This window comes from Typopeltis vanoorti, chromosome 5 (assembly GCF_054136105.1).
Source record: "Typopeltis vanoorti isolate ZY-2024b chromosome 5, IOZ_Tvanoo_1.0, whole genome shotgun sequence".
NCBI lineage: Eukaryota > Metazoa > Arthropoda > Arachnida > Uropygi > Thelyphonidae > Typopeltis > Typopeltis vanoorti.
The window spans coordinates 1,581,865-1,609,492 of NC_143553.1; the positions used below are offsets into that span (position 1 = coordinate 1,581,865).

A 27,628-nucleotide genomic window follows, 5' to 3' on the forward strand; every position below is an offset into this window, starting at 1 on the left:
GGAAATAGGATTAAAACCAAGTTTATAAAATTGTTTCGTATCTTTAACGCATAGTATACCCAAGGTAAAAAACATTCTACATCTTTCTCTCATCATGAGATTTTTATTTAATAAGGTCAACGGACCTTGTGGCAACTTATTTAGGTAAAATTTATAAGCTCTGTATTAATTCAACCTTGGCATTTTTGGGTCTGGCTCCCACTGACGAGACCTCAATAAAGGTCAAAACCAGTCTGGGTAGTGCCCTTGCCTTTAATGGGTAGCATCATACATCTCCACAAGGGGATGTGCTTTGCATCAGGGAAAATATAAAGGAAAGTGATTGGAGCTTACTCCACCTTTACGAGTTGCCTCAGACTAGAACTATGTTCAGGCAGATGAGGTTGTTCAACTAATGAGTGCCCATTTTGTTAAGAGCTATCAACCTGATTACGCAACAATGAGCTCACTGCTACCTCTTCACTGGATGAAGAAACGCTGGTGTAAGGACTGGGTTAGAACTGTTGCACAAATTGAATAAGAATTCAGCAATAGGGACTGATGGAATATCAGCACGTGTGCTAAAAGAGCGTTCAGCTGAACTGGCCATTCCTTTGACCAGGCTGTTTAATATGAGTCTCAGAACAGGGAATATTCCACAGTAATGAAAGGACTGTATGGTAATTCCATTGCACAAGGATGGTGCAAAGACTGATGTATCCAACTATCGACCAATTAGCATCTCAGATGTGGCGGTGAAGATTTTGGAAAAACTGGTTAGGGCTTGAATTCAGAAATGGGCTGACAGTGAATCCCTACTTTGCAATGAACAACATGGATTTACTAAGGGAAGGTTATGTTTTAGCAATTTGCTCACATTCTAAACATTGTTACCATTGAACTAGACAAGGGGAATGAATACACCATGATACTTTTGGATTTTGCTGAGGCTTTTGACAGAATACAGTATGGCACACTGTTGCATAAATGGAGAAAGTGGGTTTGAGTTATACAATACTAGCATGGATAAGAGGTATGGCTGACTGACAAATATCAAAAAGTAGTATACAGAGGATGTGAGTCTGCAAAATTTAAGGTAACAAATGGTGTATTAAAGGATCAGTGCTTGGTCCAATGTTATTCAATCAGTACATTAATGATATTGGGAAGGATTTGACAGGTGATATACAGCTATCTGCTGATGATGCAAAGATAGGTAGGGTAATCAGGAATGATGCTGATATGCAATACTTGCAGAATGATTTGAATAGATTGGAATTATTGGCATGGGGAAAATGGATGTCAGTTCAATGTCAGTAAATGTAAAGTCATTCACTTTGGCATGATTAGATATCCAATGTCATATTATATTGGTGGGGTTATGCTAAAAGAAACTGATGAGGCTAGGGATCTTGGAGTGTAGATAGGAAGTTGAAGTTCAGGGGCCATGTGGCAAAGATTACAAATACAACTCAAAAGATAAAAGAAATGCTGAAACGAATGTTCACGTGTAAAGATAAGGATGTCATTTTGCTTCTTTACAAGGCCTTAATAAGACCTCACTTGGACTATTGTGCTCAGGTCTGGTCTCCTGGTTTCCGCTGTGATTCTGATATATTGGAGAGTGTACAAAGGAGGGTGTTGTGTGTAGCATGTGGTCTCCCTCGATGAGTCTCTGACTCCCTGGAGGTCTGTCTTAATAATAATAATAAATGTATCCACACAATCATGATTACTTTGGACATATATGCAAATATATTTCAGGACATATTCTGAGACATTAATGTCACAGAATACTTGACAATAATGATGGCCCTAATGTACTTTATTGGAATGTACAATAATGAACTTTACTCTGTACCACAGAATACTTGGTAAAGAGTGAAGTAATAACCTTATGAAATTCAAAACAGAACTTGAAGGCCAGAGTACATTCTGTGTAGCTCTCGGTTTTTAAGATGCTCTTTAGCTGGAAAGACCCAGATTCAAATCCCATGATGGAAACCATCATCACCACATTATTATTAATCCCCTATCAAAACTTCCAAATTAGTCTATTAGTTGTCAGAACCTCAACATAGTAGTCTCTAACATTTCATGCTTCTAAGGCACTTCTGAATGAACCAATCCACTTAGACCTTGGTCTTTATCTCAATGTCTTTCCTGCCATATTGGTATCAAACACTATGAATCTATCCTCATAGGGAACATCCCACAGACCACCAGCTTGGTCACTCATCTCTCAATGCTCTGCACAACCTCACGATCCACAAGAAATGCAGGTGACCAAATCTGTGCAGCAGTCAGCACATGGCCGAATCATAGTCTTATAAAGAGGAATAATAACCTCTCTTTCTTTACATGTCCACGTCAGCATCCAAATAATCTTCATCTTCCTTTTCCCCTCTTTTTTACCTTGCAGTGTTGAGAGTTTTCTATTCATTCAACTCTTGCAATATGTTCTCTGAATTTCAAATCTCTATCCACCATCATCCCCAGATCCCAATGAAGTCACTGCCAATTTATTTAAATCATCTCGTAAGATATATACATCACCTTTATCAACTATTGCCCTCCCTAGTTTTACATCATCAGCAAGCAATTGTAATGTCCACCTTCAAATCTTCTGCTATATCATTAATATACAAGTTAGAGAGTAGTGGTCCTAGTACAGAGCCCTGGGACACTCCACTAGTCATCCTCATTTGCTTTGATTCAACTCCAGCATCTCCATGAACTGCAGATTCAACACCACCCACCGATGTCTGTCTATCAGCCCCACCTCATATCCATTCCCATGTGCTCCAAGTAATGTACCAGTTTTCTATACAGTATTCTGTCAAATGCCTTTGCAAAGTCCAACAGTATCATCGTGTAGCCATTTCTTTTATGCAATTCTGCTGTCACCTTATTATAAATGTGAATAAATTATTAAGGCAAGACCTACCTTTTATGAAGTCATGCTACCCTCTAAAAAGTATCATATTCCTATCCACCCATTCCTGAATTTTATTTTTAACCAAGTTTTGCAATACTTTACCCACAAAGCCAGAGATACTAACTGGTCTGTAATTTGCTACTTCTGTCTTGTAGTCAACTTAATGTAATGGAACTATCTTACCCTGTTTACACTCTGTTGGAACCTTGCCATAGCTGAGATTTAGATTAAATAACTTTGTCAGAGGCACTGCCAGTTAAAATGCATTCTCGTAGCACACAAGCAGACATACCGTCCAGGAGCACTGCTGTATTCCATTCATATTTTTCAAAAAACTGAGTACATCAATGTTCAGATTAGTCTGTCATCACCTGGATGATATATCCTTGCAAAGTGATCACTTAGTAACTGAACTATTTCTTCTGCTTTCACTTTCCTACCATCAGCACTGAATAATGTTCTTCATCATCAAATTCCTGCCATGTACCCTGAAGGGGTGTACAGGATATGATAGTATTACATGAAAAATTTACATCATTACTAACTTCCTATCTACAATTTTCCTCCAAATCAATCTGTTACTTGTCAAGACTCCAACATTATCAGATCTTATATTTCTATCATCTAAGGCACTTTGTACTGTATTTACCTATATCTTGGTCTTACTCTGGGTTGTTTTCCTGCCAACCTGGCAGAGAACACTTGTTTTGCTAATCTTAACTCACCCATTCTGTTTTAAGTGACCATACCACTTGAGATTAGCCCTGCTAACACATTCCTGGATGCTGACAATGTCAAGTTCTTTCCTAATATCCTCGTTCTTTTTGAATGATATTGCCATTGATGCCATCTATTCACACCTTAATCTTTCTAAGGACTCTCATACCTGTGGTCTCCAGTCTTTGATCAAGTGTTTTACTTCTGACCCACCTCTCAGATCCATAAGTTAAAACTGATTTGAACACTGTCTTGTATACAGCTAATTTACTGTTCCAACTAATTTCTCACTTTTTCCATATGAATTTATTCAATTGACTTCCTACCATACCAGCTTTGTTGATTCTGTAGTCTATTTCTATATTTAATTTACCATCTTCACTAAAAATTGTGCCTAAGTAGCTGAAATGTTTTACTTGTTCCACAGGTTCTCCATTCACAACACAGTTGACATTTTCAATGATTCTGCCTATTTTCATTGTCTTTGTCTTTTTATTGCTGACCTTCATACCATATCTATTACAACAGTTATTCAATTTAGTCAGAGAATCTTGCAGAATTGTAGCAGATTTATTTAGAAGAATAACATCATCCGCATAAAGCAAAGAGCTAACATTAACATCTCCAATTTTGATATCATGTTTAATACCACTTTCCTTCCTAATGTGATCCTTATAGATAATGAATAACAGAGGGGATAATTTACATCCTTGTCTCACACCAGATTTAACATTAAACCATCTTCTTGTACTTCCTTCAATTCTAACTGCTGACTAACAACTCAAATACAGACTAAGTATTGCTTGACATAATGCCCCATTCACACCATATAACTGTAGCATATTGAATAGCTTTTCTCTTGGCACCTTGTCATATGCCTTTGCCAGATCGACAATATTTAAATATAGATCTTTGTTATATTCCCAAGCTTTCTCAACTATTTGTCGTAAAGTGAAGATCTGATCCTGACAGCCTCTATTTGCCCTGAATCCAGCTTGTTCTTCACCAAGCTGGATTCAGAAAGAAACGGTTGAGAAGCACTCAGTAGGGATATACTTCTGTAATTCTCACATTCAGCTTTATTTCCCTTTTTATATATAAGTACTCCATTCATCGGGAATTCGTCCCTCTGTCCAGGCATTCTGAACTAAGCAGAGCAGCCACAGTAAGACTTTTTTTACCACCATACTTCAGCATTTCTGATCGAATATCATCTACTCTTGCTGCCTTTCCACATTTCCAGCCTTTGATGGCTTTTTCTACTTCAAGTATAGATATGAATTCCTGACAGCATTTCTGGACAGTGTTTTTTTATCACTGTGCTGTCATCACTGCTTGTTTCATTCAGCAGTTTTTCAAAGCAATTTCTCCATACTTCAAGGATATCTTTTTTTCCTCCCGTTTCCATGTCACCTTTATCATCTCTAACTCCTTTTACAGCACTCTTTCCTCCATTCCTAAGCTTCTTCAACAACCTCCAGAATATTTTGCCACCTTTTTTGATATTTATTTTCTATGTTCTTGCCAAAGTCTTCACATGAATTTTGCTTGGCTAGTTTTACACAGTGTTTAGCTTACTTACATTTGTGTCTGTATTCTCTAAGAGCAAAAGCTGACTTATTTCATAGGAACTTTTGATATACTTTCTTCTTTTATTTCACTGCCTCTTTAACTTCCTGTGTCCACCAGGGAGTTCTAATTTTTCTATCTTAGCAGACAACTTCACCACATGCCTCTCTAGCTGAATCAACCAGGATTTTCTTCAAGGCTTGCCACTGAAACTCCAAGGTTTGGTTCCTGTTCTCAAACTCTTTCATTTTTTCTTCAATAATCATTGTGTATTTTAGTGTACAGTTCACATCTGAGAGATGCTCAACTTTTATTCGCTTTAAATCTTTCTTACATGTTATTCTTTTCAATATGAAATTCAATTTTATCCGGCTAAGAATAAATAGTGATCACTTCCAATTTCAAATCCTCTGTACACCCTGGTGTCCTGCACCAGGGAGAAAACATCACTATCAACAATAACATAGTCAATGAGACTTTTCTTATTTCTTGCTTCTTCTCTCCATGTGAATTTGTGCACATTTTTATGTTGGAACATGGTGTTAGTAATAACCAGTCCATGCCCTGAGCAGAAATCCAACAGGTATTTGCCATTATTATTAGCTTTGCTCTTTTCTCCAAATTTTCCACAAATAATATTGTATGTGTGACAATCATTTCCTACTCTGCTATTTATATCCCCAACATGGACAAACGTTTCCTATTTCATTGTGTCAGTTGATTTTTCTAAAGCCTCAAAAAATTGCTCCACGTCTACCTTAGTAGAACCTTCTGTGGGACCATAGGCACAAATAAGTCCTTTTGTCCAGTTCCCGATTCTCATTTGTCCACATTACTCTACTTTAGACTGCCTGCCATTCAAGAAGATTAACCTCGTATTTTGTGTTAAATACTATGGCTACTCCTTCTTTTCCTTGATTGTCATTGCCTGAATATAACATTTTGTATTTATTGCTCAGAAAGATCTCACCAGTTTTTGCCTTTTTTGTTTCAGTCACCCCTATTATGTCGATCTGGTACTTATATAATTCCTCAACCTGTTCCATTTCTTTGACATTCAGGCTTCCTATGTTGAGAGTACCAATCTTTAACTCTGGTGATGTTGAGTTGGGATGTATTTCAAGATTTGTTCCAGCCGCTGTTTGCCCTGGTTCCCTGACGAAAACAATGGGGGCCTTGTTTAACTGGGCGACGTCCCAGATAGCATTAAGTTCTGTCATGTTGTATCATCATTTTATATTTTAGATTAAGCAATAAGAATACAATTTGATCAGCTAAATCCCAAATTGACAACCCATTCTTGTTTGTTCAGTATCCAGGTAGAATGCTAACAGCATGCACCACAAAAAGGTGAGGATTGGGCATAAGGTGAGAAGCCCTGGTCGTTTCTCCACATTCCTTTAAAGGCTATGTGGAGGTCTCCTGTAAGTTATACACTTCATGCCTCCATTAAGCAGAGTGATAGGACAGCTTAATAAAACTGCCAATTACTGAAGAGATCTTTACTCAATTGATAAATCAGCAGCTCCTTATTTTGATTATAATCAACTTTTTGATTATGAAGTTTTGTAATCTACTTTTCAGGAACTATATTTCAAAATTCTCCCAGAATGAATATAAAGTCTCATCAGTACATTTTTTTTTTTTTTTGATTTGCTGTGATGTTTTTTTTTTTTCGTGTTTATGAACAAAGAAGATGGCACTATTTCCTCAAATGGTTGGACACCTAAAGATGTTGGAAGTTTTTTCCACTTGGTTATAATAAACTTTCTCTAAATCCAGAGTAATTTAATAATAAGGTGAGATGCCTTTTGGCAACTCGTATAGGTAAATATGACTTCTCCATTACTTCCACCTTACTATCACCACCTCTGGATCTGGCTCCCACTGACGAGACCTCAATAAAGGTCAAAACTGGTCTGGGTAGTGACCCTTCCCTTAATGCATAGCATTATACATGTCCGCAAGGAGATGTACTTTGTATTATGGGAGATACTAAAATAAGTGATGAGAGCTTAGTCCACCTTTATCACGAGTTGTCTCAGTCCTGAAGATACTTCAGGCGCAAACTTTGTTTGCTTACACTTGGATAAAGGATTAAACTAAATTTATTATAGTCTAACCAAGTGGGAAAAAACTTCCAAAACTTAGGACATGCATATATGCAAACAAAGTCTGTTCATTTTCAACATATTATAGTCTAACCAAGTGGAAAAAAAATTCCAAAACCTAGGACATGCATATATGCAAACAAATTCGTCCATTTTCAACATACACTACTCAAAAACAAAGTTTTCATCTGGTAGGTGTTCTCAATCTTTGATAATCTGTACTTTCCTATCTGAACACCTGAGATTTCACTGACTTCTCAGCATATGTTAATAATTTCATTGAAATGGTTTCAACTTCGAACAATACCAAATTACAGCCACTGTCCAAACTGTCCAAGTTGAAGAGGGTGTGTTCTGAATACATGGTTAAGTTGAAAACAGATTAAACGCCTTTGTTTGAATCATCAGCATACTTAAAGGGATCTATTTTTGGGTTCATCCTCCATCTAAATAACAAGCAACATCTCCATTTCGAGGATTGGTCCTTTTCTTTGCTGGGTTCATTCTGTTACCTATAATAATGTAGTATCCTAAAGTAGCATCTATAACACAATCATTATCTTTTATTATGATACCAACCATGAATTCTGACAGAATTAAAGATGTGTGCTAAAGAAGTTTCCATTTGACTGACTCAATACTGTTTCACAGTGGCTAGCTTTTAGAACAAAAGTCGCAATGGCTTTTCTCTACCTCTTATTACTATACAAGTCACTATCACTTTGATGTTTAGATGATATTTGGGATTATTTATTTATTATTTATTAATAAAAATGATAAAAATAAGAGTTTAAATAAAATATATAATAAGTAAATAAAAACTAAATGTAATGAAGAGTCAAAGAGCATGCATAAATAATCATTTCAGGAAAGCTTTAGGATGTGAAAGAAATGTCACAGGCAGTTAAATTAAAGCAGAAAAGGATTATTGTTATTTGGCAATCAGAAGTAATTTATGTTATCTATCTATAATAGGTTAACAGTAGAAAAAAAAAAAGTGCTGTAAGAACCAGAGAAATTAGTTTTATGTCAGTTCATACTCACTCATCTGCCTGTGTTGTCTAAGCACTTTTATGAAATCAAACTGATTAAAACCTAGAAGTAATACCAACTGATTTTCGGCATCACGATCATCAACAGCTGTCTAGAAATGAAAAATATAGATAATAGAAAGCTTAATACATTTTAAACAGAAATAATAATTCTACAAAATGCACTAATATTTTAAAATATTATTTTTATTATTATGCGGGCACCTCCATGGAGTCCAAAGACTCATCATGGGAGACCAAATCAATCATAGTTCTTCTTGAACCCATTAACAGACAAAGCACTCACAAATGACGCTGGCAATCCATTCCACTCATTCAAAACCTCTACAAGCAAAAAATCTAGTCATCACACCTTACTAACCACACCTTTATTCAACTTCCAGAAAGGACCCCTTGTTCTGGTCCCTCTATCCTATAAAACCCTTTAAGCAACTTAAATGTTTCTATCATATCCTCCCCCCTCTTTTCTACGAACAACAAACCTGCAATCCACACACACCTCCAATCTATCCTCATAGAGCACATCCCACAAGAAAATCACCATGTTGATCACTTGCTTCTGAATCCTCTCTACTGCCTCCTCATTCCCAAGAAACCCAGGGGACCAGACTCCAGCAGCACAGTAATCCAGATGTGGGGGTATCAAGGCCTTATAAAGAGGAATAATGACTTCCTTATCACTATTTGTTAATGTGTTCTTCAACAGCCAAATGATCTTACGTGCTGCCTTAGTTTCATCTATTTCCTGGAGTACAGTGGCATCAATGTGACAAATGGGTTGTAATTTATTTATCCCAAAATACATAACTTTACATTTCTAAACATTCAAGTAACACCCATTACCTTTTGCCCATACTGACAGCCTATTTAAACCATCCTACAAGCTCTCCAAATGGAACTTGATTGAATATTACTCTACCTAATTTTGCAACATCAGCAAACAACTGAATATTTTTTCCTTTCAGGTCACTTCCTATATCATTTATGTACAAATTAAACAGCAATGGTCCCAGCATTGAGCCTTGTGGCACACCACTAGTTACCTGTTTTCACGTCGATTCTGCCCCTCCATATATCACTTTTTATCTGTCCACATCCACCCTCTTATCCACTTAACCAGTGTCATTTCCATCCCAATTTGTGTAACAGAGTTCCATGTGGTATTCTGTCAAATGCCTTTGCAAAATCATCTTGTATCATTATTCTCGTGGAAAGGCTATTTTACTTTGGCCAAACAGGCAGGACAGCCAATATCAGAATTTCAGAACACAAGGACGGTTTCACCAGTACAGCCACTCTGGTCTTGCTGACCATGCGCTGGATACCTGCCATAGAATACGGTGGAAGAAAGTAATGATAGTACACCGTAGTAAATACAAGTATGAAAGGCTTTTCATGGAATCAGCTTCAGCCCTAAGAAACAATCCAAACCTCAACAAATTTGACTGCATGAGACTGCCTCAAATTTGGGAAACCTACATCAGAAGACCTTCAGGCCAATCACCCAAGAATACCAACATTGTCTGCCAGGGGGCACCATCAGGACTTTAGGAGAAATAATAGCTTCTTGCTTCTTCCTCATTTACTGTTTGTTGTGCCTGCGTGCACGTGTCTTGTTCTTAGGGCTGAAGCTGATTCCATGAAAAGCCTGATTCCTTGAAAATGGCAACGTGACGTTGCCGAAATATTAAAGTATATTAAAATTTATTTTAATGTATATCCTAGTGACGTTGTAATTTTCTTAAATTACTTAAACACATCTTGTATCCATTTCCTTTATCAAACTCAGCTGTTACTCTATTATTAAAAGTTAGTAAATTGGCATGACTGACCCATCACAAATTCATGTTGATCTTCATAGAGTATCAAATTTTTATGTACCCATTCTTGAATTCTCCTTTTTACTAATTTTTCTAGTACTTTTATCACCATGCCTGAGATACTGATTGGTTTATAATTTGCTACTGCAGTCTTAGATCTTCCCTTATATTACTAACTGTAATAAAACTGCACTCTATTTGAAATATTTCATTTTGAATGAAGTTCATAAATAGTCTACTGCAATGGTTTCTGTATACACTACTTTCTAAACTTATTTTGCTGCATAGGTTTAGAAAGTTAAGAGTGGTAGCACATCAGTGTTATGCTACCACTCTTAACTTTCATACAGTGAAACTGATATGAATTTTGTATTGCAGGCTGATAAGCCACATGACGGTCATGTGACATCACTGTTATATACATGTGTGTGTGTGGAGCCTCTGTAGCTCAGTCAGTATAGATGAAGCCCTGAACTTGATTCCTGTCCATGACGTGAGGAATCTTTATCAAGTCTTTCCAACTAAAGGTGATTTAACTGGTCTTTTGCAGAGGTGGAGGGTTTTTCATTCCTCAAAACAGACGAACACTTCCCGTGACCACACACAGTCATAAATACTTATGGTATGGCAACAAAGGCAACGCGAAACCACCTTGCTTCATAATCATCTCCCTGGTATAGTAACATATTGTTACCCAACCAACCACACACAAAATGAATAAATAAATATACGTATGAATGCATACAATTTTTATATTAATTGTATGTGAATTATTGAATAATTTTATATGTATAGACATGTCTGAAGACAGAGAGAACTGATTGTTCTAATTTTTTATCTTTTAATGACTCTGTTTACCAATATTTCCTTAAGGGAAAGATGACAACATGGCAAGGTTGGCAGAGCATTTTGATAACCTTAATATCCAGTCTTGTGATCAAATTTTTATTAGTGAAGAGACTAGTTCACCTTTCCAAAAGTCCCATTACACTTTGTAAGGTTAAATTGGCTATAAATAAATTAAGACTACATAAATCAGGAAATTATGAAATTACTACAGGCATGCTAAAATGAGGAAAGAAGAGCATAGTGACTTGATTGACCAAGATCCTGAGCAGTTTCTATCAAAGTAGCAAAGTTCCAAGAGACTTCACCAGATGATAACACTCCTCAATTTCTTAAAAAATGAGACTGTACAGTGTATGTGTAAGAATACTGCTTATTCTAGTTAAGGTATGCATTGTTATATTCACAGGATAAAGGACATGGTTGACAAAAAACTTAGAGATAAACAGGATGGATTCAGAAGAGGAAGAAGCTGAACAGACCAAATATTTTCAGAAGTAACTCAAGAAAATATCTGGAATTTCAGAAACCTATGATAGAAGAATGTAAGAGTTAAGTACAACTTGCCAAACTTATTAATATTAGGACTGCTTTATATAATAACTGAATGGTTTAAAATCACAACAGAGTAAGCCGGGGGGGGGGGGGGTCCCCCTCATCTTTCTCTTTAGTCTTGTAACTGATTTTTTGATGAATAAAACTGCAAGGGAAGGAATGAGGATTAAAGCGGTTTCAGAATCTTGGAATAGCTTAACTTGATTATGCTGATGATTTGGTCTTACAAATAATGTGGAAGAAATGAGCTACTTTATTGTCACAAAAATGATGATGCCAAGAGTCGAGTAGGTTTATTATTATTATTCAGGCCTCCATGGAGTCAAGAGACTCATCGTGGGAGGACTTTCCTAGGAAACACAAAGTCTATCATACCACTCCTTGAACTCATTGACCGTTCTTGCTCTCACCACTCTATCAGGCAATGCATTCCACGATTCAACCACCCTCCAAGCAAAGAAACCACTCCTCACCCTCTTTGCTCACAGCTTCCTTTCGTAACTTCCAGGGATGGCCCCTTGTCATCACTCCTTCCCGCTGTTCCACCAAGTGAACTCCCCAGTGTCAGCCCTGTAACTGCCTTTCAACAGTTTAAAAGTCTTGATCATATCACCTCTCCTTCTTCTATCCACCAAACTCTGCAGTCTGCATTCCCTCAGCCTATCCTCATAACTAACATTGTACAATCCTAAAATGATCTTTGTTATCCTCCTCTGTACCCTTTCCACAGTTAATTTATCCCTTTCAAATCCTGGGGACCAAATTTGACAACAATAGTCTAAGTGTGGTCTGATTAGAGTCTTATACAATGGAATGATAACTCTTTCATCTCTGCAGGTCAGCATCCTTCTCAGTATTGCAGCAATCCTCTGGGGTACCTTCACCACCTTTTGTGCAATATGCTCCCTGAATTTCAGTTTTCTATCAATCATCACCCCAGATTTTTTGTCTCCCCTTCTTCCTCCACTACAGCTCCTGCAACTGAGTATGCAGCTTCCCATCGATGTATCCCAAACTTCAAGACTTTATATTTTGCTGCATTAAAACGACCCCCCATTCATTTGCCCATCTGTCCAGTTTATTCAAATCCTCTTGAAGGGCTGCCATATCTGCACTATTACTAATACCCATTTACTAATTTTTAATAATTAGTAAATGGGCATTGCTAATACCAATTTATGCCCAGTTTCACATCATCTGCAAACAACTGAATATTCCCTAGCAATCCATTGACAATGTCATTGATATAAAGGTTAAACAATACAGGTTCCAGTACTGAGCCCTGTTGAACCTCACTTGTAACCTTGTCTCCTTGATACTATCCCACCATACACAACTCTCTGATACCAATCAGACAGCCGATCCTGAATCCAGTTGACTAACCTGACATCTAAACCCATTGTGCTGCAACTTAAGTATCAGCTTATGTGGTACCTTATCAAATGCCTTTGCAAAATCCAAAAAAATGGCAGTATATGCCTTTCCCTCATCGACTGCTCTTGTCACTTTATTATAAAAGACAATCGTATTACTAAAGCAAGAGCACCTACTTAACAGTTCTTTAGAACATTCTCTCACAACCGGTGGTGAAATACCATCCAGTCCCACAGCATTACTGACATCCAGAGTACTCAGTATTTGGAACACACTCTCCTCTTGCCCCTCTAAACTGCCCTATCCCTCTAGTATTAAAACCTATTTCTCCAGGATGAAATACTCCAGTGAAGTGTTCACTAAACAACTCCACTATATCCTCTGCATCCGTCACTCTATTCCCATTTTTATTCCACAATCATTTCTCATCCTACTGGCCATACAGCTAAAAAATTCCCTAGGATTTTCTTTGGATCTTAATGCCAATCTCTTCTCATATTCCAGTTTTGGCTTCCTCACCATACTAGTCACTCTCCTGGTCTGAGTCTAATATTCCTCATGCATGTGCTCTCCACCCCTCTCCTTATATCTCTTCCACAATCTCTTTTTCACCTGCAGTTCCTGTTTGATATTGTTTGTCATCCACTTTACACCAAATTGTGTTCTCTTCTTCACTAATGGAATACTGCTTACTATTGCTGCTAACAAATATTCCTTCACAATTTCCCAAGCACTAATGATATCTCGCCCTTCTAATTCCTCCCTCCACGGAACTGTTCCAAGTTGATATCTAAGACCATTATAATCAACTGCCTTATAATTCCACATACATTCCCTTTTCTTTGATACTCCTGAATGTCTATTCATCTTCCAAGTCAAAACCACATGGTCACTCTCTCCAACTGGGGTGGGGGGAAATGTCATCTCAGTTATTATCAGCTCTTCTGATGCTATGAGGAAATCCAAAATTCTTGAACTTCTTGTTCCCTCTATTACATGTTGCCTAAGACATTTGTCCCTCAAGAATTCTAGAAATTCCATTCCCTTATCACTACATTCCCCTACTTATCTGCTGTCCTGGCATCACTCTATCCCTGGTTCCAACACTCCCTTGCATTCTTTTCATTCTCTCCTCTTCTAATGTTCCCATACCTCTCTCTCATTCCCTCTCTTCTACTGCTCCTATTCTCTACTCTTCTATCATTCCCATAACTCTCTCTCACCCCTACTCCGATTCGCCTAATCTCATCTTTCATATTTCTCATCTCATTCCCGTGACATTCCACCATCTCTTTCAGCTCATCTATCTCTCTCCAAGTTAGCCACTTTCACTCGCCATTCATCCTCCCAAACATGACCATCTCCGAAAACTTCACAATCGTTCAAGCCTTCCCCACTCTTATTTCTTCATTCATATTTTGCTGCTTGCTATTCTCACTTATCACACTACTTGTCTCTCGAAACTCTCCCGCTCCTGGTGCAACGAAGTCGGATACTGTAGCATCTAACTCACTGAATTCCTCCCATTGTCATTTTATGCATATATGCACTCCCCCTTCTCTCACCTGCCACATATCCATCTGCTGAGACACATACATGCCACAAAATCCATTATTATGTTATGCAAAATAGAGCCCTTGAATGGGGAAGGACTTGGTGACATGCCATTTTTAATTGGATCAGCGGCAGCCGCCATCATTTAAATTACGCCAAGGAACTACTATACAACTAAAACGCTAAATACTAAATATTACTGCAACTAAACCTAAAACTATCAATATCTGATTATCAATATTGAAAAAAACAAAGATAATGGAAGGTGAAAAAGATCAGAGCCTGCTCTTGAACAGTTCTATCACTTTAGTTATCTTAATAGCTGTTTTGGCTAGTTGGTTGATTTATGATTTACTGGTGCTAGGACAGTAATGGTGATATTCAGCTTGCAATCAAGTGAGATCTGGTTGGAGATGGCAATGTCAGGAAACACAGCCAAAAGAGGTCTCGGATCTTAAAACATCAGTATAGATGGGCAAGAAATCAGAGTGGAATGCTCTGTGTGCATTAAAGAATTGCAAATAGACAGATAGTGGAGCATGAGCCTGCCATGGTGGAATGCTGTTATATTTGGTGCAGGTAAATGATTCATATTCCTTTATATTTTACTCACCTTTTTAGTACAATATGCAACATTCTAATGTTGAGTATTCAGCTGGAGAATTGCTTTAAGGAAACTGATACTACATCCACCATTAAAGAATTGCAAATAGACAGATAGTGGAGCATGAGCCTACCATGGTGGAATGCTGTTATATTTGGTGCAGGTAAATGATTCATATTCCTTTATATTTTACTCACCTTTTTAGTACAATATGCAACATTCTAATGTTGAGTATTCAGCTGGAGAATTGCTTTAAGGAAACTGATACTACATCCACCCCTTTTTAACTCTCATCGTCTCCATCCTGATGCAAATTTGCATCAGAATAGCAGAGTATTATGTGAATGAGACTTTTGTCAGAAGTTTATTTATTTATTCGTATGGAGTTTCCTCCCTTTTTCTCCCCGTCTCTAATGGGGCGAGTCGAGCCCCCCCTCATGGGGGGGGTAAGAATTTATGACTGTAGATCTGTGTGTGTGTGTGTGTGTGTGTGTGTGTGTGTGTGTGTGTGTGTGTGTGTGTGTGTGTGTGTGTTCACGGGGCCGGTTTGCCTGCTTGCGGGATGAAAAACGCCAGATAAACTGACAGACAAAACTCTACTGCCTGTGCCCAAGACCGGCTAACTTGGCTGTGGCTGAGGAAGATCCTCAAATTCCTCATGTCTTTGATGGGAATCGAACCTGGGACAATCCTTCCCCAGTCATAAGGTTGCGAAGCGTCATATGACTGGGGAAGGAGTGTCCCAGGTTCAATTCCCGTCGAAGACGCGAGGAGTCAATTGTACAAGTAAAATAAATTTCAGATATTTCAAGAGTATTAAAAAACCAAATACCTTCAGTATTTCCAAAACTTCAGCTGCCTTTGTCTGAGCTACGACTGGATCATCATAAAACTTACTCAGCTTTCTCTGAAGCCAATAAGCATCTATTTCTCGAGGATGAAGACCTTTAGATCCTTTACCCATTGATTCTTGGCTTATTCCAAGCTAAAAAGATATTGAAACAATACTAAAATTAACACCTGAAATTCCACCTTATACATTAAAAATTGCATATCTTCAAAATTTATTATATATAGCATTCACACAATTAGACTTCATTTAGTTGAAATTCTGCAAATCAAAATTTTCTAAATAACATTATAAGTTTATAAAGGTGAATTAAATAGGCCTAGTTCTGAGTGTAGTGCATTTACAATTATACTCCAGTGTTAATCCCAAAACTAAAAAACTTTTTGACATAATTTATTATGGGAAAATGTAACTCCGAAATTATTTTATTTGGAAACTAAAGTCCATGCTGACAACAACAGACAAAAAGATAAAGAACTAATGGGTAGAGTTTGTTAAAGTAAAACGATAACACCAATTTGTTTTGTTTCTCTGCATTTCCAATTGTATATCAAAGAAACAGAGCAATGGTACATACAGCTATAAAAAAAAGTAAGTCTAGTAGTAATATTACATGCACCATTACAGAATTAATGGTGTATGAAGCTTGAAAATAATTATATTCATACCGGGATGAGGACTTTTAACTTCCACAATCAATGTCTCAAATACTGATCTCCTAGCCATATATCAATGCAGTTAAAACAACTTTGTCAACTTCAGTACCACCAAAAACAAAATACCCTATTTCATTCAAACACCACACTTCACCTTCCCTACCTTTGATTATAGTCAGATTTCCAGAAGAGATCCGTATCTCTCGTTGGACTAACTTATACCTTTATCATAACTAATTAACACCAAAAACACATTAATTTAAATCTTTTATTTATATAATTTTTGGCTTTTCAATATGATTATAGGAAAACAATCACAAAAAAAATTTAAACTGTGTAATATTATCACATGCTTTCAACTGAATTGATGACTTTTTTTTTGTAATTGTTTTCCTTCTAATTAATAATGGAAATATAAGTTAAATCTTTTTATTTGTAGAATTTTCTGCTGTTTCATAGCCATTTTCAATATGATTATAGGAAAACAATCACAAAAAAAATTTAAACTGTGTAATATTATCACATGCTTTCAACTGAATTGATGACTTTTTTTTTGTAATTGTTTTCCTATAATCATATTGAAAATGGCTATGAAACAGCAGAAAATTCTACAAATAAAAAGATTTAACTTATATTTCCATTATTAATGAGTTATAATGAATTCTTCCATGAACATCTTGATTTTTAGATCAACTTATGCTTTCAGCCACTGTCAGTGTAAGCATCACATTCATATTATTATTACGTGACACTTTCAAGGAGTCCAAAGACTCATAGAAGGAGGGCACCTACTCTACAACTCTCAGGCTCCACCACCCAATCCACCAACTACAGTGAACCGCAACTACCATCATCATATACACCAACGCCATCCACTCACCATCATCACTAGTATTTTCACAGACAATCACAAACATCCATACCCATGGCAGGATTCAAACCTGCAGCCTTTTGGCTGGAGAGTGGATACACTAACCACTTGACCAACCAGGCCAGCATATCCTTCTCTACAACCAAAAAGCTAAGTGTTCTTTCGCACTCACAACATTATTTCTCACCTGAACAACTTATAACACTATATAAATGTCAAAATGTTTCACATTTATACAGTATATCTGTTCTCAAATATCAGGTAGCCCACCAAAAACCTCTTTAAATATGCTTCATGATATACAGAAGATGATCTGGTTGCTGGCGACCATTCTCTCACAAACTCACTAGTCACTATCTCATAGATGTTGTTTCTGTGTTAAGTCTCTTCTAGAGGTATTTTCATAGACACTCTTCGAAGGAACTCACTGACACTACTCCTCCACTTATCCTTAACCCATAAATACAAGAGCAGCTGCTGTTCAAAATCCATTCATTATAGAGCTCCAACATATTGAACCAATTTCTCATTGCCCTTTCTATCCCTTCTATCCCATGTTTGGAGATGTCATTCCCATATAGTTTCTCATAAGGACCACAACCTGTTCAGAAATGTTATCAACATGTTCTTTCTTTCATTAGACCACTTATGATGTGCTATACGTTTTGCAACCTCTCGTGTGTGGGATTGATAAAAAAAGAAAAAAAAAACCCTACAGTTGTAATTGTGTCAGTTTGGTTTGTGGTTAATTAAAAAAAAAATTACACAATTTATGACAGCCAAAGGCCAGAGGCAAGTTTAAAAAATTTGTCATGAATCAGAGGAATCACACAGGCATTCATGATTGTTGTGTGCTTTGAGGTCATTTGATCTTGTGAACATAGGATTTCCATTTTACTCAATCTCATCTCTACTTTTTTGCAATAATTTCAGGGTGGTAAGTTCCTTTATATTGTCCATCCAACGCCTTCACTGTCTTTCTTGTGTCATGAATCTTCCCTAATATAATTGCTTTTTCCAGTCATTCATCTCCTCATAATATGTCCAAAGTGCACTAACTTCTATTTAGCAGTCAATGTATCCAAGGTACATTCTCTCTTTATGTTCTCTAAACCTTATTATTAACATTTGCACTTTAGGGGATTCACAATAGCATCGCCACATCCACAAGAAAGAGAGAAAGTGAACTGATTCATTATATGAATCAATTCATTTTCTCTCTTCCTTTTTAATGACATTCTTCATCTTGATTTTATCTTTGTAACTGGCCATTATTTCTTATTCCAGAATCCAGTAAATCATAACTTTCAGCAACCTCTATTTTATCTCCCTTGATTATAAATTCATCCAAATTACCAAAAGCCATCACTTTAGTTTGGCTGATATTTCAATTAGGCCCGATTCCCTCTCCCACCTCTTGGATCCCAAAAATTGGCCTTTCTCTAATCATATTCAGTCTCAGTCAATCTTTTTAACCACGCCCTGAATAATGGGGAACTCTTGCTACTTAGTGAAGGCTTAAATTTTGCAGTAGTACCAAGGACTAACCAATTAGATTTTATATACCATATTGAAAGAAGCTTAAAATAATTTCTTCCAACCACATAGCTGATAAAATATGATTGAAAACCTCGAACACTTTAAATAATACAAAAACAATAACTAGCAACCTAACCAAATCTGAATTGGCAGCTGTGAAATTGTTAAAATCAAATCAGGACATCATAATCACTAGAGCTGATAAAGGGAGTGACACTGTCATTTTAAACCAAATAACATACTTGGACAAAATGAATCCATTAGTCTCAGACAACAGTACCTATCAACTTGTTAACTATAACCCAACTAATTGGATAAAAAAGAAAATGGAAAAATTACTTAAATCAGTCACTTCCTGGCAAGTGGATACAGTTAAAAAAACTATTTCCACATTACACTCATTTCCTGAGAATTCACAGTTTACCCAAGATTCACAAGCAGAATGTACCGCTCGAGTCAATAGTTGAAGGTATAGACAGTCCCAATTATCATCTAGCTAAGAAATTAGCATCAACACTCAAGGAGTTGGTAGGTCATTTTCCCTCCTATACTAAAAACACACAACACTTTGTAAACAAAATTAAAGACATCACACTAGGAAAAAAGTGATTTATTAGTCGTTTTGACGTCTCTGCCCTTTTCAAAAATTTCCCAATCAATGCCAATTCTTCTTTTACAGGATGCAAAAGCTATGCCAAGTGCCGACTGTGGATCAGACCATAAACTTGTGAGAATTACAATAAATATAAAGTTAAAAAAGATAACTAACAGATTTAGAACATTCAAGTGGAATACAGATAAACTAAGTAACAGTAACACCAACAAGACTTTATTTGAGAATAATATAGCACACTATATCGAAAAGAAAGAAAACCACAAGAAATAGATCAAGATAAAAGAAGCAATACTGACTGCAGCAGAAAAATGTACTAAAAAACAGTAAATTAAAAAAAAACATGGATGACTGAAGAGATAATACTAGAACTAGTGGATAAAAGAAGAACCTGAAAAAATAACCCGAATGTAAATGAAGAATATAAAAGATTAGATAGACAAATAAAAAATAAATGTAAAGAAGAAAAACAAGGATGTATCAATAATAAATACTTAGAAGTAGAGAAATTATATTGTAGAGTTGCATTAAAAAATAAAACTTCTTAATAACCCAAAGAAAATAACAGGACACCAGTTAAAAGATAAGAATATTATTATAAATCCAGAAGACAAGATACAAAGATGGAAAGAATACCTAACAGAACTGTATAATGACTACAGGCCTGGCAAACCTACGACCAGTGTTCATTCAAAAATTCCAAGTATGCTTAAAGAAGAAATAAATGCAATAAAATAACTATCTAATCGCAAAATGACTGGATGTGATGGAATATCAGCTAAGTTAATAAAAGTGACAGAGGAAAAAGGAAAAAAAAAATTAAAAGAAATAATACAGAATATATATAATACAGGCATATCACCAGAAGACTTCATAAAATCTATCTGCATTCCAACAGCAAAAAAGAATAATACAGCAGAATGTAAAGATTTCAGAACATCTAGTATCATAACCTATACATCAAAAATACTACTGAAAATAATAAAAAAACAATTAAGTATAGTCTATGGTAAAAATCCCATGTTACTTCTCTTAAACACTATTATTATAATTACGGCTATTATAGTCTGTTTTTGTTTAGGAGTGACCCTTATTTAACTACAATGGCTATCAATACTCAAGAGGGGTATATATATTTAGGGCATTATTGGTGAGTAGAAGGCAATTAAGGTAGAATAAAAGAGGTGGAAAAATTTGGTACATACCTTTTTTTGAATCTACGATGTCTTCCACTTCCATGATCTCGCTGAAGGTTGTTTATAAGCGGGGGGGGGTTGACGTGGAAAATAAGTTTGGATAACCCGGGTTAAATGTATACATATATCATTTTGAATTAGGGCACATTTTTGTGTGTGTGGGGGGGGGGGGTAAAACTATAGTGGTAACTGGGGCAGGGTTAATGGGGTGTGGGACCGTTTAGGTTGTGGGACCATCTTCGGAACTTTGTCGGAAATGAGTGTAGGGCTATGTCAGGGCAAAATTGTAATAGCCAAATAAGGGCATTAGTTGTCGCTACATGGTCAGAGGCATGGCTTAAATTGTAAATTTTGGATCGTCCAACATTTGGAAATTAGGTAGGGGCGGTGGACGTTGATAGAATTTTCATCGCATTTTATGGCAATAGTTTCGGATATTCTTAGCATTGTTTCGTTGTCTTGTTTGTCTATGATTATGGCTTTGTCAATTTGGGGGATATGTTTTAGTTCAAGGGCATGAGCTGCAATCTCAGTCTTCCCTGTATTCTGTGTTTTATTTTTCTTTTTGATGTTGCGATGTTTTTTTGTGTTCAGATATTCCGCAATGGGAATATTGCAATCTCTGAAGTGCTCTTGTAATCTGGTCCATAGGGACCTAATCGTAGAGCCAGTGTAGGTGACATCGCAGTCCTCTTGACAAGGAAATTTGTAGATGACGCTGTGGAGTTCGAATATTTCTTTGTGTGTGTGAGAGATCTTTTAGGTTATTTATAAAATAATAAAAAAACAATATTTTTTTATTATTTTATTGCAAGTCCAAAAACATAAAAACATGTTTTTGGACTTGCAATGAGTCAAAATATTAGTAGCTTACTTGCAACTAATGCTGGCCTGCTGAGAAACAAAACAACTCTCTCTCCCTTCTCAAAGGCATTTCTTTTTATGGTGGGTAAGTCAATGGTATCCTATGTATCAGTAATGAATGTTTCATACTAAAATTATTTCACTTATTTCACCTTCAGTCACATATTATAATCTAAACTGAATACAAAAAAAGAAAAATCCATGAACTTTTTTAAATTTACGAGATCGGAATGCTACATCAATACAAAATATACCATAAACCCACAAATATTAGTAATTAACTGCATTTTTCATTCTATCATCCATACTGTATCAAGAAATCTGTTCTACCAACATAATTTATCAGTGCTTACAGATATTCTTCAATAAACACTGCTTAAACCAAATTCCATGCCTTAAAGATATTCTTTCATCTTCAAAATCTATCCTTGCTCAAAGTTTCAGACCGTGCATGCATATGTCCAAAATTGTGTTTCCTTTTCGTAAAATAACACATTCAAAACTTGTACAACATTAAAATTCCAATATATTTACTACACACAAATGTATAATGAATTATCCTGTAATACCAGGAAAAAGATAATGATATTGAAACATGGTAACAAAAAAGTTTTGCTAATCACACTTACATTTGTTGCATGTAAGGTACTATCAACAACAGCTTCTTCACCTTCATTTTCATCATTAGAATCTTCATCTCTAACTTCTCTGCATATGTCCTCTTCCTAAAATAAAAGGAACTCTATACTACAGACTGCAAATAAATGCTTAACTAAATAATGGTAGATATTTGAATGTGTGTACACATTTTTATCATCTTAATCATCTTTATCTGTACTGTTTACAGTGCACATAAAAATGATAAAAGTACAGTACCATCAGAAATAAACATAAAATGCAACTACTAACACTATACAATCCAGCATTAAATAGCATATGTTCTTGATGCTTTTCTGCTGCTTCTGGATTCTGAAGTTTGTATTAAATGCTCCTCATGATAGAAATCTTTACATCAAATAAACATGCATATACATTGTTGTCCAAAACCAAAGGATTTTGGACAAAAATTTTCATGACATAAATTTATTGTCAGCATACTAATAAATTATATTACAAAAAATATGTTATAAACTTTATACAAATTCAACTGAAAGGCATTTTTGGAAAAAGTTACAAATATCCTAAGGATGTAGTTAAAGAATTAATGTACCTCATGATAGAAATCTTTACATCAAATAAACATGCATATACATTGTTGTCCAAAACCAAAGGATTTTGGACAAAAATTTTCATGACATAAATTTATTGTCAGCATACTAATAAATTATATTACAAAAAATATGTTATAAACTTTATACAAATTCAACTGAAAGGCATTTTTGGAAAAAGTTACAAATATCCTAAGGATGTAGTTAAAGAATTAATGTACTGTGCTTACAGAAAATTATGCAGAAAGACATTTCAGTATGGAATATGTCCACCCCAAACTGCGATGCAGATCTCACAATGTTGTACCATGCTTAGTACCAAGTTGTAATATTTTCTGTTTCCTTTACGTAATATCCAGGTGATGCTGCAACAGTGTAATATATCGTCACTTAATTTTATACGTTCCCCTTTTTATACTCTAGATTCCTATCTTCTCTATTTTGTACTCCTTCTACACAAGAGTAATGGAAATATTTATTTAGATTTTTGACTGTGCCATCCATGCCTTGATATTGTGCAAGAAATATAATACTTTCAGTAGGTTATTAAATCTTTCCCAGTTATCAATTTGCTTCGCAGTCCTGGCCCTTTTCTCACTTACTATTTATATCAGCGTTTCCCGCTTAGGTTCGATTTTTATTTAAGATCAATGCATTGCAATTAAAAATAAGATCAGGCAAAAACTCCGTTAAAAATGCAACATAGGATTTAATAGTTAACAAACAGGCATAGATTTTACACTATAAGACAGAGGGTGATCCTCTGTAATTCTCAAAAAAAAACTCTAAAAACAAACTTGCATATCTCTCTACTTCAATTAATACAAGGCACACATCATGTTATCTATCTAGCTTAAAGAATTATCATTAATAAACTTCTCAATATCTGCATATATCTCTTTTTAATTAATACAAGGCACACATCATGTTATCTATCAAGCTTAGAGAATTATCATTTAACAAACTTCTTAATACCTGCACATATCTCTCTTCAATTAATACGAGGCACACATCATGTTATCTATCTAGCTTAAAGAATTATCATTTAACAAACTTCTTAATTCATAACCCAAAATATTTCCTAGGAATTAGCTATACTCATTCTTAGATGCAATCATCAAAATCCAGACAGAAAAAGTTTCTAAAAGTTATTCTGGCTATTAATGTCCCTCTTACATGCATATTTTCGGTTCTACAACCTATTCTTATAGCGTCACACAGTCTAAATAAAACAATATTTTAACTAACATGGGCTGTCTTCTGTTGGGTTACACTCTCTAATTCCATTGGCTGTGACCTCCTATGTTTCCTTTTCTTCGTCTCGGGTTTTTTGATCTCTCCTCCTTCAGGTCCTTGGGATACCAGCCATTCATCAGGTTGGCTCGCGGGATGTGGGTGACGATTCATCGGCATGATAATACGCTGGCGAAGGGGGCACGAATTGTCAGGGCCTTCATGGACTTAGATAAGCGGAACGGCTCATAGACAAGTTCGGCTGCTGCTCAGATGATTCGTCCCCTGGTCATCTACACTTCTGGGCTAAATGACGGCTCGCGGCATGGCTTCCTCCTTGACACGTCAGGATATCACTCTCAGGCTTTCTATCACATCGTCTCCTCGTATGCTCATTTCTTCTCTGTGCAAAAAAACTCTGTGTCTCTAAAAGTCCCATCTTATATTCCATTCAGTTTCGAGACCCTAGATTCAGTTTTTGAACCCTGTGCACTCCTTGCGTGCACTTACGCAAATCCTTTACTTTGTCATATGATTCCTGGAACCTTCGACAAGCCCTTTCTTCTCCGTCTTCGTATTCTAATCTCATTAAGTCGGCCAGCAGAACATCCGTTTGAATTTTTGCTGCCTCCTTTTTGCATTGACCTTGAGTCACTTAGGGTTGAACTCGTAAACAAAATTTCAAAGGGCGTTCTGACTATAGAGCATTTCCCTTAGCCTTGAAAGTTTTACATCTTTTGTTCAAAGAGATAGCTAATTCCCGTTGGGCTGTACATGTTACATACAATACAAAATGTTTAAAGAAAAGACTATTTACAGGTGTTCTGGGTTCTGCCTAACTGTAAAAACTTGATGCGTTCATTATACAAAATTTATTCTTGTTGCATCGAATTTTTACAAAGTGATAACTGGCCCACTCCTCCTTCAGAGCAAGGATAAGGCCTTGTTCATTTTCTGGAGGGGAATTTTTATGCATCTCCCTACTGCATTCCAAATGTGGTCTATGGGGCTGACATCTGGGTAGCATGATAGCCACTCAATTCTATTAATATCCTTGGTCTCCAGAAGTATAGCCATTACTTGTTTACAATGTGGTATGGCAATGTTATTCATAAAAATGAATTCATCTACATCACCAGAGAACAACTGAACATGACGTTGAAGAATTTCGTTCACCAATCGGTCCTTTTTCCAGCAGTTGTAGTTGGGTGAGTCCATGAAGCATAATGTCTCTCTACACCACAACCCCAGCACCACCATATCTACCCTTTTCAGTAACATTCGTGCGACAGTGACCTGTGTCACTTTCAGGCCAGATCGAGTGTAATCTAAAATTGAAGGAAATACTAAAACAACTCTAATCTGTTAAGAGTATATTTGCCCATTGGTGTCTTCTCCGATTTTTATAGATGCAACACCACTGAAAACGTGATATGATGAGCTGTGAATAAAGGGACACAGATTTGTGCTTGAATGGAGCTGACTTGCAAGCTGACCTGCCATGGTGCATCGATTACATTTTGCTGTTATAACCAAAAACCTATCTTCATGCTTCATGGTCTTAGAGCAAGGATGACCGCTTAGCAAACATCTGGAACACATTTCATTGTTCTGAAATGCTGCCCAGAGACAGGATACAACACTATGTTGGATTCCAAACTCTCTGGCAACATTAATAATTCTGTGGCCTTCTTCAAGCTTTTGAATAATCTACATCATCATCAAATTCCTGCCATGTACCCTCAAGGGGTGTACAGGATATGATAGTACTATACGAAAAATTTACATCATTACTAACTTCCTATCTACAATATTCCTCCAAATCAGTCTGTTACTTGTCAAGACTCCAACATTATCAGATCTTATTTTTCTAACATCTAAGGCACTTTGTACGTATCGATCCACCTATATCTTGGTCTTCCTCTGGGTCGTTTTCCTGCCAATCTGGCAGAGAACACTTGTTTTGCTAATCTTTCCTCGCCCATTCTGTTTAAGTGACCATGCCACCTGAGATTACCTCTGCTAACGCATTCCAGGATGCAAACAACATCAAGTTCTTTCTAATTTTCCTCGTTTTTAATATGATATGCCATCTATTCACACTTCTAATCTTTCTCAGGACTATCATATCTGCGGTCTCTACTCTTTGGTCAAGTTTTACTTCTGACCCAGTTCTCAGATCCATAAGTTAAAACTGGCTTGAACACTATCTTGTATACAGCTAATTTACTGTTCTGGCTAATTTCTCTCTTATTCCATATGAATTTATTCAATTAACTTCCTACCATATCAGCTTTGTTGATTCTGTTGTCTATTTCTATATTTAATTTACCATCTTCACTAAAAATCGTGCCTAAGTAGCTGAAATGTTTTAATTGTTCCACAGGTTCTCCATTCATAACACAGTTGACATTTTCAATAATTCTGCCTATTTTCATTATCTTTATCTACAAGTCGGCAAGATTCACTGACTAAATTGAATAACTGTTGTAATAGATCTGGTATGAAGGTTAGCAGATTTATTTAGAAGTATAATGTCGTCAGCATAAAGCAAAGAGCTGACATTAACATTCACAATTTTGATATCATGTTTAATACCACTTTCCTTCATAAAGTGATCCATATAGATAATGAATAACAGAGGGGATAATATACATCCTTGTCTCACACCAGATTTAACATTGAACCATCTTCCTGTACTTCCTTCAATTCTAACTGCTGACTTACAACTCAAATAAAGACTAAGTATTGCTTGATATAATGCCCCACTGACACCATATAACTGTAGCATATTGAATAGCTTCTCTCTCTTGGCACCTTGTCATATGCCTTTTCCAAATTGACAATACTTAAATACAGATCTTTGTTATATTCCCATGATTTCTCCACTATTCGTCGTAAAGTGAAGATCTGATCCTGACACCCTCTATTTGACCTGAATCCAGCTTGTTCTTCACCAAGCTTTTCTTCCATAATTCTTCTCAACCGTTTCTCAAGTACACTTGCATATATCTTGCCAGGAACTCTCACTAGGGAAATACCTCTGTAATTCTCACATTCAGTTTTATTTCCCTTTTTATATATGGGTACTATGAGAGCTCTACTCCAATCATCAGGAATTCGTCCCTCTGTCCAAGCATTCTGAACTATGCAGTGCAGCCACTATAAGACTTTTATACCACCATATTTCAGCATTTCTGGTCGAATATCATCTACTCCTGCTGCCTTTCCACATTTCATGCCTTTGATGGCTTTTTCTACTTCAAGTATGGATATGTATTCCTGACTGCATGCCTGGTCAGTGTTTTTTACCACTGTGCTGTCATCACTGCTTGTTTCATTTAGCAGGTTTTCAAAGTAATTACTCCATACTTCAAGGATATCTTTTTCTCCCGTTTTCATGTCACCTCTAACTTCTTTTACAGCACTCTTTCCTCCATTCCTAAGTTTCTTCAATAACCTCCAGAATATTTTGCCAC

At 36.2% G+C, this 27,628-nt stretch overlaps 1 protein-coding gene across 1 annotated transcript in view; it reads right to left on the reverse strand.

The window, feature by feature from the left end:
* Brr2 (U5 small nuclear ribonucleoprotein l(3)72Ab) overlaps window positions 1–27,628 on the reverse strand; it is a 486,889-nt gene that overhangs the window by 388,728 nt on the left and 70,533 nt on the right. Inside the window, exons 6-8 of the mRNA XM_090392214.1 lie at window positions 22,338–22,433; window positions 15,952–16,104; window positions 8,359–8,458 (exon numbers count right to left, since the gene is read on the reverse strand). Of these exons, the coding sequence (XP_090248340.1) occupies window positions 8,359–8,458; window positions 15,952–16,104; window positions 22,338–22,433 (349 nt within the window). The remainder of the gene's footprint in view (window positions 1–8,358; window positions 8,459–15,951; window positions 16,105–22,337; window positions 22,434–27,628) is intronic.